Source organism: Vanessa tameamea, chromosome 25 (assembly GCF_037043105.1).
Source record: "Vanessa tameamea isolate UH-Manoa-2023 chromosome 25, ilVanTame1 primary haplotype, whole genome shotgun sequence".
Classification (NCBI taxonomy): Eukaryota; Metazoa; Arthropoda; class Insecta; order Lepidoptera; family Nymphalidae; genus Vanessa; species Vanessa tameamea.
In genome coordinates this window covers 8,431,314-8,445,227 of record NC_087333.1, presented here as the reverse complement: position 1 = coordinate 8,445,227, position 13,914 = coordinate 8,431,314, and the positions used below count along the sequence as shown (strand labels likewise).

Below are 13,914 nucleotides of genomic sequence, written 5' to 3'. Positions count from 1 at the left end.
ACCGCGGCGTACGCGGGAAGTTCCGCACCCAAGGCGCCCCCGTCACTGAGACGCTGCCGCCGGAACTCCTCCTGCGCCTGGTCGGGGAACTCTTTCCCCATCCAGGCGAGCATGTCCCTCCACAGATGGCCCCCCGCTCCGTGATCGAAGACGCAGTGGCTCCACCACTGATCACGGAGCGGGAGATGGAGATGGCCCTCGGCCGCTTGAGGGCCAAGAACACGGCGCCGGGTCCGGACGGGGTTCCAGGGCGTGTTCTGTGCGACGCCCTGGAATTCCTGGGTGCAAGGCTTCGGGAGCTGTTCGACGAGTGTCTGTGCAGCGGGCAGTTTCCGAAGCCTTGGAAAGAGGGAAAATTGGTCCTGTTGCCGAAGGAAGGTCGGCCGATGGATTCCCCTTCGGCATACAGGCCAATAGTGCTGCTGAACGAGACGGGCAAACTCTTCGAGAAGGTCCTCGCAGCCCGTCTCGTTCAGCACCTCGAGGAGGTCGGTCCGGGTCTCTCGGAGGCTCAGTACGGGTTCAGGGCGGGCCGGTCGACGGTCGACGCCCTGGACGCCCTGAAGACTCGGACGACGGAAGCGGTGGCCCGGGGGAAAGTCGTCCTGGCGGTGTCGCTCGACGTGGCGAACGCCTTCAACAGTCTCCCTTTCGAGACGATACGGGAGGCACTCCGATACCATGGGGTGCCGACCTATCTCAGGAGGCTGCTGGAGGCGTACCTCCAGGACAGGGAGATCCTCTGGGCGGGGGTCGAAGGGAGGCTGGTCCGGCGTCGGGTAGGCTGCGGCGTTCCACAGGGGTCGGTTCTCGGCCCAATTCTGTGGAACGTCGGTTTCGACTGGCTCCTGCGAGCTCCCGTCCTTCCCGGGATGGGGGTGTTGTGCTACGCTGACGACACCCTCGTCACGGCGACTGGGCGGGACTTTCGGGAGGCGGCTCGCCTCGCCGAGGTCGGAACGGCTCTCACCGTGGACCGTATGGGAATGCTGGGCTTGAGGGTCTCCATATCCAAAACGGAGGCCCTCCTCTTCCACGGTCCACGGAAAGGACCCCCACGAGGGGCGAGTATCACCGTCCAGGGGACGGTGATCAAGGTGCAGGCCCAGATGAAGTATCTGGGCCTCATCCTGGACGGTCGATGGAGCTTCGGGCAGCATTTTGTCCATCTCGGCCCGAGGCTCATCAACGCCGCCGCCGCTCTCGGCCGCCTCCTTCCGAATGTGGGGGGGCCGGGATCGCTATGCCGGCGTCTCTACTCCGGCGTAGTGAGGTCGATGGCGCTGTACGGTGCCCCGATCTGGGTCGACGCCCTCACCGCTGACAACCGGGCCCTGCTGCGAAAGCCGCAGAGGGTCATAGCGGTGAGAGGCGTCAGAGGGTACCGTACGGTGTCGTGGGCTGCGGCGACACTTCTCGCGGGCGATCCGCCCTGGGAGCTCCAGGCGGAGGTGCTCGCGGAAGTGTACCGGTTCCGGGTCGAGGCGAGGAACCGCGGCGACCGTCCAGGGTCGGCGGAGGTCGGGCGGATCAGGGCTCTAGCCCAGCGAGCCCTGATCGCCCGATGGCAGGAGGACCTGGGGTCACCCACGGCGGGCCTGGCGACAGTGGAGGCGATCCGCCCCCACTTGAGTCGCTGGGTCGAGAGAAAGAAGGGCACACTCACCTTCAGGATGACGCAGGTACTTACCGGGCACGGATGCTTCGGTAAGTACCTGCACGGGATAGCGCGGCGGGAGGTGTCACCCTCCTGCCACGAGTGTGGTGCGCCAGTCGACACGGCGCTCCACACCCTGAGTGAGTGTGCTGCGTGGGGGCCCCAGAGGCACACCCTTGCGGCGACTATGGGCGGAGACCTCTCGCTGCCGAGCATCGTCAACGAAATGCTCGGTAGCGAGACGTGTTGGTCGGAGATGCGCTCCTTCTGCGAAAACGTGATGTCGCAGAAGGAAGCCGCGGAGCGGGAGCGGGAAGAGGATGCCGCTGCAGACCCGCTCCGCCGAAGACGACCGGGGAGGAGGAAGAAGCGCTATGCGCACCTTCTCCCCCCGCCTCAATAGGCGTCGCAGGGACTAGGGGGGGTCTCAGTACCCCGAGAACCCCCTCTAGGTGTTGGAGGCCCGCATAGGCGGGCCGACCGTCAGGGCGTCACGGTAGCATGCGCAAGCGATCCCGTGGCGCCCGCCGAAAGACGGAGAGGGTACCGCTGGTTTTTTAGTGGGTAAACCCGGCGTACCTGGGCGCACTCGGCGTCCAGGGCTCCGGGGAGTCCCACACACCCCCCCACCTTCCATCACGTGGGGGAAGCGCGTAACGCGTTTTTCCAGCGAGAAAAAAAAAAAAAAAAAAAAAAAAAAAAAGGCGCTGCAGATAGTTTTAAAAAAGCGAGACAGCATGACAAAGATACCTTCCAAACAGTACTGTTTCAAGCGGGTTTTTAAAGTCATTATAATTGGCATTGAATTAATTTAAAAACACATTACGCTTAAGACCTTCAACAATTTCCAAAATATTTCGTCCCTATAAAAGATTTAAATGAATTTTCTATTCAAATGTTAGCAAAACAGAGAATGCGTCAGATGCACGTCTTCCCAGGGAAGTTTCCGAGGGTCAGAAGGGAACGTTTGATCGCTCTCGTGGTAATAAAAATTTAAATTCCATCGTACTATGTTTTATTACGAAAATGTCTTTGAGAATTGTGTTTTCCGAACTTGGATACCTATCTGACAACATGTTATTGTCTTTGTTTCAATTCTTTTGTATTTATAAATTATGTAAATATATCAATTATTTTTTTATACAACACACACACATCTAAATGTAGTAGTTAATCTATAACTGTAACTCTGTCTGTTACCTCTTCACCGCTAAACCGATGTAGATGAAATTTGGTACGGAGTTTGAGTACCTTTTTCTAACTCACCCCTCCGGAAGTATAGGGGGAGTGACGGTTTGTGTGCTATAGATAAAGTTTTCTAAATTTCGCGCGGGTAAATCCTCAAGTTCGACTAGTAATAACATAAATATAAAATATGTTACGCTTTGTAAGATTACTTAGATGATGAATGGCGTGGAGTTATTATGCCTGATACGTATTTTTTCTGTTGTTAATATTTATAGGTATGAAAAAAAATCGCTTCTGTACTGTACGCTTAGATCTTTTAAACGGATTTGAATGCGGTTGTCGTCAATAAACAGAGATTCAAGAGGAAGAGAAAAGCCCTGAAAAACAAGAATTTGTCTTTTTATGTTTGCTTCTCAATCTAAAAATTGTGTAAAGACACTTATGTTTGTAGAAGCCGGGACGGGTAGGTACTCATCAATATACTCTAGAATCCAAATGTCGCTCCGGTAATAGCCTTGCGTTTAACAATTTGATCAAATTATACTTTGATTATACATATTATCATAAAATTAATAGCAAATCACTCATTTTTTGGCTGTCGAATCAATTACATCATACTTAGAGCCCTAATCGAAGAACGAACTGAATAGTTTTATTCTTGCTACCAAAATGTTCGGTCAGGGTTTTATGAGTTGGTGTTTTTAAAGATTAAATTACATCATGTGCCGTTACCTAATGTAACGTTACAGATGTTAAAAGTGCAAGTAAAAATATTGGAGATATTAATAATAACTATTTCGTCATTATTTTGAATCTAGATAGAGCGTCACATTTCGAAAGAACTAAAATAAAACGAGCCAACTTTATTACCTAGATGAGTGTGACTACTTTACTGAGCACGCACACTAGGTGCGTGTACTTAGTGACCAACTGCTGGCCACTATCATTTTCGAAGAGTTCTCAGTTTTGACAGTCTATCTAGACATTTAAGTAACTAGTTGTAGCGCACGGCCTCGCTTGCGTTTTAGGGTTTGGTCGTTAGGTGTTGTGCATGAAAAAAAACATGTTCTTCATTGTAGTTTAAGTTAACATCATAACAAATGTCATCAAATTCGGCAACAGACAGACAGACAGAGTTGGTTTCGCATTTATAATATTAGTAGAGATGAAGCTTTCATTTATATTTATAAAATCGTTCACGACCAAAACTACTAAGTCTTTAGATTTAAGCTGAAATTTAGAACAAAGGTTTATTTTATAACGTAAGCATCCACTCAGAAAGGATGTTTGGAAATTTAAACTTTAAGGGAGAAAATGGGAGGTAAAAAAAAACTTTGAATAAAATAAGTACGAAGTTGGGCCGGGCAAGTAGTTCGATTACATTTGATGTATGGATGGATTGTGTGAAAGACTATATGGCAGTTGTGAGATGACATCAGACAGAGAAGTATGAAAGAAGAAGACATGCTGCGCCGACCCCAAATAAAATGGGAATAAGGGCAGGAGGATGAGGATTATACCGTACAATATAATATTAGTTACAGTGTTGTCTGATTCCATAGAGAACTATTACCCTAAATAATAATAAACTTATTAAAAAAAATACATAAATGTGCCAGTGGTGGGTGGGCCCCCTCTCGTTTTGAGGAGTTAGGAGTTTAATCCTCTATGATTGATTCATGAGAAATGTTTAGGTGTATAATTCAATAATATTTTTTTTAATTAGCCGAACTATGACAATGATTGTTGAATCTGTTCCGTGTAAATCAATAGAGTATGTATTACGAAATATACAATTTATGTAGCTGTTTTCGCGCGCAGTTTCGTGTATCAAGGGTTGGTTCAGGTACCATTCACACACCCCGGGAATCCCTATCAGGCCCGCATAGGGCCGACCGTCAGGACGTCACGGTAGCGTGCGAAAGCGATCCTGTGGCGCCCACCGAAACGACGGAGAGGGTACCGTTGGTTTTTTAGTAGGTATTCCGGTATACTATGGTCGTCTTTGGCACCAGCAAGTTACACATATGCCCCACTTCACGTGGGGGAAACGCTTAATGCGGTTTTTCTGGGAGAAATTAAAAAAATATAGAATTCGTTAATGATACGTTTTCTATTTTTTTAAATATATTGTGTGCAATATCTCTGTTAATTATCTATAGCCATGTGTTATTCTGTATAAGCTATATTATTGTAAAATTAATAAGCGTGAAAGAGTAACAAACATCAATACATATAAACATTCGCCTTGATAATATTAGTAAGGATTTATTCTACCCGTGAAGTATGGACGGATAGCTAGTTCGAAATAACTGTCGGATCTAATTTGTTTACGACGTGTAATCATTTTTGGTATTAACATTAATCTGTCACCACCACGCCGTCCGTCCCACGGTATAATAGCGGTCACCGTTTATTCTGATTTATCGATAAAAACTCTAGTAAGCTCGGAAAATGGTGAAATAAATTTTTAGTCCGATATTCCATCGTCAAATTCAAATATCTAACCAGCACTCAAACGTCGAAGTTTAAAAAATGAGAATTTCAAAGATGTTTTCCCGTGAAACGTTACGTATAAAAACGTTGTCCTCAAATTTGACCTTGAAATTTTACTTGCAAGTGCGAATTTTATCTAATTTTATATATCTGTACTAGTTTCAGATATTTAACTTAGGGCAGATGTTTTGAGGGTACGTTGGCAGAAAGATTAGGTCCTTACCTATGCAATTTCCGACTCTATATAGAATTCCAAATTCAAATTCATTTTATAATACAGCTATGACATATCTTTTAAGCAATCTACTGTTGAGTTGTTTTTCCGCCGTTATTTTGTTTCGAATTTTAAAAAAGTGACGGCGGTGGACTTTGATTTTGATAGGACCGGAGAAAGTTCTGCCTTCACTTTAGTTGTTCTCCGTGACATGGCGGTGTAAACAATACAAAACCAAATTAAAAAAAACCTTTATTCAATACAGAAGTTTTACGCTTATCTGATGATTGTCAAATTAAACACAACCGCTAAACACTGGGCTTTTACTGAGTTTACTAACTATACTCAAAGCCCATGACCTCGAGATCTCCAGCCTTACGTAGTCGAATGCGAATTTTGCTTTAGACCGAGTCGGTCCGAGCTTAGGACGACAAAAATTCAGAGGCCGCAAAACTTGATGTGATTTTAGTAGAGACAATATATGTAATTAAAAATTTGTACATAGCCTTTAACAAACGAATTTCCTTGTTTCTACTATTAAAAGTTATAGGGACTAGTCCTAGAGCAGCCTAAGTATGAAATCCACCCATGATCACTAGACCATTAAGGTAGTTAATTGACAATGTAAGAATTGGTTCACTGACCATGTGAACCTTTGTGGTAAGGCTTTGTGCAAGGTTCTGATGGCGCATTCGGAATATGAGTAATTATTAATTAAAGTATATATATCTATGTGGTGATCACTTAAGATCAGGTGTCCCATTCGCCAGTTTCCCTACACACTGTACGAAAAACATATTGTATAAAAAAAAATTGTTCGATTAGTGTTGTTTCATTACCATAATTTAGAAGATAAAAATCGTAATGTATTTGTAAATAAATTATGAGATCAGTAGTCGCGTGTTGAGGTTGTGTCTACGGCGTATTACTCACAGTCGGAATGTTCGCTGAAAGCAAATACAACGTTCTTTATAGAATGGATGTTACGAAGATCTAAAGATACTAGATATATTTTGTATGTTGAAAATTAAGCACAGATAATTTAAATAATGTTGAGTTAAATCCGTCGCTCTTCCTAGGAGCTTGGATGAGTCCAATAAGTATTGTATCGTATATATTAAAAGTTGACTTCGATTACACTACGGTTCCGATTGTGTGGGATCTGTTATGTTGGCACACACAATATTGGGCTATAAAACTTGCACAGTTGAATACGCTACGCTTTTCTGGAAAATTTACCTTAAAATAATAACGAAAGCGAGTCATTTATAATATCAATACAAGTCAGAGTAAAAAAAAAATACTTTTAATAAGGAATCATTTCTAGAAATACAACAAAAATTAAATTAAATTGTCTAGTCGTTTGGAATCGAGATTCTACTGAGACGAATCACGAAAATCAATTTTATGTCATCTTTCATGATTCCTAATCATATTGAGACTATCGATAAAAAAAAAACAATTACTCACTTAAAAAACTTATCATTAAGACCTACTAAAATGCAGAGCACACATAACTAAGCACTAGACCACTTGTACAAACAAAAGATTTCCCCCTAAAACAGCCACGGAGCTCAGTTCGGCAACCGCAATGCCGCTTCTAAAACAACTTAGATCTGCGTCGCAGAACCGCTCCGTGCCGCCCGTCGCTATCGTTAGATTATGATCGCCTCACACTTGTCAGTTCCCACAAACAAGCCTACAGAATAATACCTGATTATATACATATATAGTATACGTAGTACATACTATAAGGACGATATTGCTTTATATGTTTACGAATCGTGACGTATTTGCGACACGAAAGTGAGTTATATATGTATATTTTTGTTTACATAAACTGGTAAGCAAGTGTGCCACATCGTGGTAAATGACACCATTGTAGACATTGGCGTTATAAGAAATATTAACCTTAACGGGAACATAATACTAAGTACTGTTGTTGTGATGTGAAGCTGTAGGGTGTATAGGTTAGGTATCTGTGCTTGTCAGTTATTCTCTGAATATGGGAGGCGAGATGGCCGAGTGGTTAGAACGAACTAAACAGAAGACAGTACAAAGTCAGACTAACACTTCTATGTTAATAATATATCTCGCGTTCGTAATAAAACCTGCTTAAGCGTAGAGGGAGGTAGTTTAGAGGACGACTTAAGCAAACATGGATGGAGTGTGTGAGGCGGGAAAACAAGAAGCAAAAATCTATCACATATGTGTCCACCAACCCACGTTAGAGCTGCATGGTGGAATAAATAAATAATAAATATAAATATTGGACAACATCACATACATTACTCTGATCCCAATGTAAGTAGCTAAAGCACTTGTGTTATGGACATCAGAAGTAACGACGGTACCACAAACACCCAGACCCAAGACAATATAGAAAACTAATGAAGTTTTTCTACATCGACTCGGCCGGGAATCAAACCCGGGACCTCGGAGTGGCGTACCCATGAAAACCGGTGTACACACTACTCGACCACGGAGGTCGTCAATATATAAGCTAATACATCCACAAAATAAGACAAAACTTAAGTCCAACAGTGGGATATTGATTTATCTTTCTTATTTATTATGAGTTCGACATGACACCGATACAGCCATATACTGGGTGCCATATTTCGGCACGTAGGGTGACATAACGAAGGGTGCCATGATTAGCGAGGCGTTATGGTATTGATTTATTTGATTGCTCTACTTCGTCTATCTTAGTACATGAAATTCATAAACACTGGTACCCGAGGTGAGGTATTTCTATGTGTTTTGTTTTTATGTTATTGGTAGGCCATTTGATGGTTAGTGGTCACCACCACCCATAGACAATGGAGCTGTAAGAAATATTGAACATTCCTGAAATCACACGAATGCACCAACTTTGGAAGCTAATATATTATGTACCGCACCGTGAAATGTATATTGTGACCCTTTAAAGTGGAACTCGGGATTACTAACTCTTATTATTTGATGGTAGAATATATGGTCAGTAAGTGGTACTTACTCAGATGGCCTTGCACAAAGGCCAACCAATAAAACGACTTGTAGTTCACAAATAATTGAAATAATGCTTCGTAAATATTAGCGCTGTCATGGGCCAGTGCTAACAAAATAATGTTAACAGACAATTGTGGGTTCATACTCCCTCATCGCTGATTTACATGTACCTAATTCGTGTTTAAAAATCATCTCGTGAAATTAGAGTTTTATGAAACGGGTAATATTTTTAACGTTCCGCAAATGACGTACAGTTGGGCAACGTCATCTTCTCTGTAGACTTCTCCGTTGACCGCGAGATAAATCACAAACACAGACAGGCACATGAAAACTTGCGGCCTTACTAAAAACATTGCTTGGCAGATGTTTAGTCAATAGTGCTCTCTCTTTCTGGCATCATTGATTTGACATTCGATAGAAAAAGCCACAACACACACAACATATCTGTCACCAATATCACAGTTTTATTATAAGTATGTTAATTTATTGAATAAACTCACATTTCCGTCTTTCAGTTGTTGTGGGCTGATTGTAATCTTTATCTGGAATTTCTTCTTTCACCTTTGCCTCCATCTGCAAATAAAGAACAATTTCATTATAATTTAAGATGCAACATCCTCCACTGTTTCCTTATATCAGCTCTTTGAGTTTCATTTCAATAGGATCTTCATTGTTATGGATTTTTTTGAGAAACTAACAGGCGACCTGATGTTAAATAATCACCAATTCATAGACATTAGCAAGATCATTTTGGCATTTCTTTATAATATGTTTTTTACAAGCTTTTATTTAACTTGCAATGTAAGTATGTATGTATGTATGTGTGAAACCTTCCAACTCAACTTAGAATTAGATATCTTTAACCGATTGAACTGAAATTTTGTATACACGTTCAGTTCGTACTCTTATAGAAGAACTCATTAATTCAACTTGGAATATATTTTTTAATAGTAAACATACAAACAGACAGACTTAGATTTTAAGTGTTTCGTACCAGTTTGGGTGGGACTGATAACTATTATCCTCCACGTACATATTATAGACAAAAGGTATTAAGTTAAATGTAAACGGGCTTTATCAGTAAAGTTCCGTTTATAGAAACGTTCTAAAATTAAATATTATACCAACACTCGCACTTGACCGAGTTGGGCGGCTGGGTTCCGTCACAATTGCGCTGGTAATGGAGATATGAACCATCTGTCTTGGCGTCACTCCATAGAACAAATTGGTGCAGAGACAATAATAGTAATTACTTGTTTCTCTTCACGATATCGGTTCAACTCTCTAAGACGTCATTAAAAATCATGAGAAGCAAAAAAAATCACAATAAGTACAGACAGGTATGTGTGAGCTAAAAATGTTTTGTTTTTATGTGATAGGTAGGCGGGTGAGCAAATGTGCCACCTGGATGGTAAGTGTTCACCACCACCCACAGACAATGGCGCTTTAAGAAATATTAACCATTACATCACCAATGTGCCAATAACGTTGGGAACTAAGATGTCATGTCCCTTGTGCCTGTAGTTACATTGGCTCACGCACCATTCAAACCGGCACACAACAGTACTGGGTACTGCTGTTTGGCGATAGAATATCTGATGAGTGAGTGGTACCTACCCAGACGGGCTAGCACAAAGCCCTACCACCAAGTAAAATCACACCTCAAAAATACGTAGCAGAGATCTTATGGAGTTAAGAGGAACGATTTTGAACAGTACCTTAGCGTGTAACAGTAGGCCATTAAATTAAATCAAAATAATGTTTAACGACCCCTGTTCATCAAAACAAAAATAATTTATTCAAGTAGGCTTTTACAAGCACTTTTGAATCGTCATTTTACAGAACTATATTAAGTAAAGTACTACCGGTGGTAGACCGGTTTGGAATGTAGATTCTACTGAACCGAGTCATATGAGACTCACGGGACAGCGAAATAGTTATGTAGGCTTCTAAGTGTTAAATCAGGAATGTAGATTCTACTGAGAAGAATCGGCAAAAATCTCACAAGTTGCTTATTTTTATAGGAAAGTTAATTAAATTTCAATCTATCTATCCATCAATTATAGTTAACCAGCGATCCGACCCGACTTCGCACGGATGCAATGCTGATACTAAATATACTACAAAATGTCTCTGTATACAACATTCACAGCTTTTTGTTCGTTAGACAATACAAACCGCTATGTCTCTGCATTTTAAATCTGTAATTTCTTCGAAAATATTCATTTAAATTACTTGCTGTAAAAGGCCATATTGATCTATATTCAATTCACAATTTATTCAAGGTACTTAATTGGATATGGATTAATGCTGTCTTGCTTATAATCGCTTCGTAAATAAGCCATATGTCTTATCCCTAAGAGATAGACATATACCACCACGGACTTTTTGTAGACCTTTTTATGGTATACAATACTTTAATACGTGATTTTGATCTATCTCGTTCAATCAGCCTTTGCAATTTAAGCGCAAAAGAGTGTTTATTTACGACATCATATTAGTGTTCTAAAATTATCAGTGTTTCTCTACTGTATTATCCATGTATTATACATATAAACCCTCCTCAAGAATCACTCTATCTATTAAAAAAACTGCATCAAAATCCGTTGCGTTGTTTTAAAGATCTCAGCATACACAGGGACTGACAGACGACAGCGAATTCGTTTTAAACTATGTAGTTAATGCATGCATTGTACAGTTAAGTGGACTGTGAGAAAAAAAATAGCAATTAAGTTAAACAAGGGCACGAATGTTTTGTATATGAAGAATAATTGAGCATTTATGAACATCGAAAAATTTCTAAATCAACAATGACATCATCATATTCAACTGTCACATTTTATCGCCCTGAAGTTGTCCTCGGAGACGAATTGGCCCTGTGGTTGGAACGCGTGCATCTTCACCATTGAATTTTCATGTGCTAAATTTGTGGTTTTCGCCGGTGAAGGAAAACATCGTGAGGAAACCTGCATGTGTCTAATTTCAACGAAATTCTGCCACATGTGTATTCCACCAACCCGCATTGGACCAGCCTGGTTGAATATGCTCCAAACCTTCTCCTCAAAGGGTGAGGAGGTCTTAGCCCAGCAGTGGGAAATTTAGAGGCTGTTAATGTTGAAGTTGTCCTCGAATACACGCCAACTTCACACTATACACGGAACTGCATACACTTTATTCCAAAAATTTTAATTTGAAATTGTTATTTTCCCGATTAGATTAGCCGTCAAGTATCGAAATTGTTTTCATACGGAATAACATTGGTTCCGCATTAAACACCTTTATATCAGGACGCTGAGCAAATTGTATAAAAAGTCTGCTAAATGTTTTCATTCACCGGAAAACGAGTGATGAACTAATCGATTATTGAACGAAGATTAAATTTAAATACCAGTATAGATTTTACATTTTAGAAAAAATAGTGAATGGGAGCATGACTGTATTTCCTGTATTTCCTTTTGAATTGTTTGTTATATCTGTGGCAATGAACACAGATAATAAATAACTCAATAATCCATTTTTATATTGTAGTAAAGTTCAAACTGTATGTTTTGCATTCGGTGAAAAAATACAATAAGAGATTTTATAGATGAATTGAAATGTAACTTTTGTCTATTTCTATAATATATTGAACATTTTAAACAATTAGAAAATGAACGCCAATTCTGTTTGTGTCAAAGTATTTTATTTTCCAAAATGGTGATAATTTTTTATTCTCATCAATAGAACTTTTCCACGATTTTGCAGAAACATTACGTACTATTATATTAATACTAGGAACAAGAATACTTCAATTACCCGATTACATAGGGATAGTAACTCTTTTGCAGGACAATCTATTTACAACAAGGTTTTTACAACGTGATCCCAGAAAACGTTTAAAAATATTCAATTGTAAAATTCAAAATAACCGTTAAAGAGCGTTTGTGTGCTAAGAGATATTATAAAATTAATAAATTCTTAATTGATTGCACGTCTTGGGAATGAGATGATCGCCTCCAGGCTAATTCAAATAAAGATTTTTTTTTATTGATATTGTATGAAATCAATAATTGTAAATCATGACATTTAAAAAAAAATCTTATATTATATTAATAAGCAAGTGTATCAAACACATCTATATTGATAAAGTGTAATTACGAAATTGTTTTAATCGATTTCGGTTTCGGCGGACATGTTATAGAGTCTCAAGGGAGTCCAGGCAAATACGCAGAACACATTGCTGTGCACAAGTGTATGTTTAAACACCGGTACGGGAGCGTAAACATTTTCAACTTTTCCAAGCAGTTATTGAGAATTTTTCGACAGTATTTTTTATCGGCCCGACCCGAGCTTAGTATCTCGTGATATACAGCTTGATAAGTTGACTAGATTAACGAGTTAGTCTTACAATACAATCTTGCTGTCTTCATTATCTTAATATACAGATTGAATAACTAATCTATCGAAAACATTTTAACTTCAATTATCCGCCAACGTCACGTGACGCCTGCACCGCACCTGCTCGACCCTCTAATGAGCACCCTCTGTGACTTGAGGACTATTTGTCATGTTTAACCGACTACGATTAAGGTTAGGTTGGTAATTAATTTATCTCGTTTGTGTATTTTTGAAAGGAAGTAATTTTACGCGGCTCACGGCGGCTATAAGGAAAAAGCCTTATGCCCCCTCCAGGAAACCGTTCACACTCTATCTCTTGCTATTGTAAACGTTTTTATGTAATACTAGCCGAACCTGCGGCTTTACCTGCGTGAAATTTATAAAACACGTAATGTAACGTACAACGGTATTTCGTAAAATCCGTTCTTAGCAAATCACTACACCTTATAAGAAACCTACCGGGCAAATTTCAAGTTTGTAGATGTTATAGTTTCTGAGATTTCGTGTTTAATCAGTGAGTCGTATTTCGCTTTTATATACATAAGTACATTATTTTAACTATTATATTTTTTTATTTTATATTTTTGTTTTATATATTATATAGGTTTCAAAAATAATTTTATATATTGTCATTGAATCATTCTCAATCTTTGTTAACTTATTTCATTGTGTTTGTCATTTAATACGTTATATGTATATAGAAAAATTAACTTCGCTCCTTATAGGGGACAAAATATATTTCTCTATTTTTTTAAATTAAATCGGAGCAGTTGTAATGTTCTGGGCCAATATATTTAGTTATCTGTACGTTATTGTTTCGAAGCAATGACTTTAGGTCATGGCTCTATAGTTATGAGTAGAACGAAGTATTTTGGTGGTATAATTTTAACCCCCTCACGGGGCGGCTTATAAAGGTAGCCTTTCCTCGAGACTCAAATTATCTGCAGACCAAATTTCATCTAAATCGGTTCAGCAGTTTAATCGTAAAAAG

General features: G+C 40.3%; 1 protein-coding gene across 1 annotated transcript in view; it reads right to left on the bottom strand.

The window, feature by feature from the left end:
- Positions 1-13,914, bottom strand: part of LOC113392871 (protein CBFA2T2) — an 83,652-nt gene that overhangs the window by 25,254 nt on the left and 44,484 nt on the right. The window contains exon 2 of the mRNA XM_026629475.2: positions 9,047-9,119. Coding sequence (XP_026485260.1) covers positions 9,047-9,119 — 73 coding nt within the window. The remainder of the gene's footprint in view (positions 1-9,046; positions 9,120-13,914) is intronic.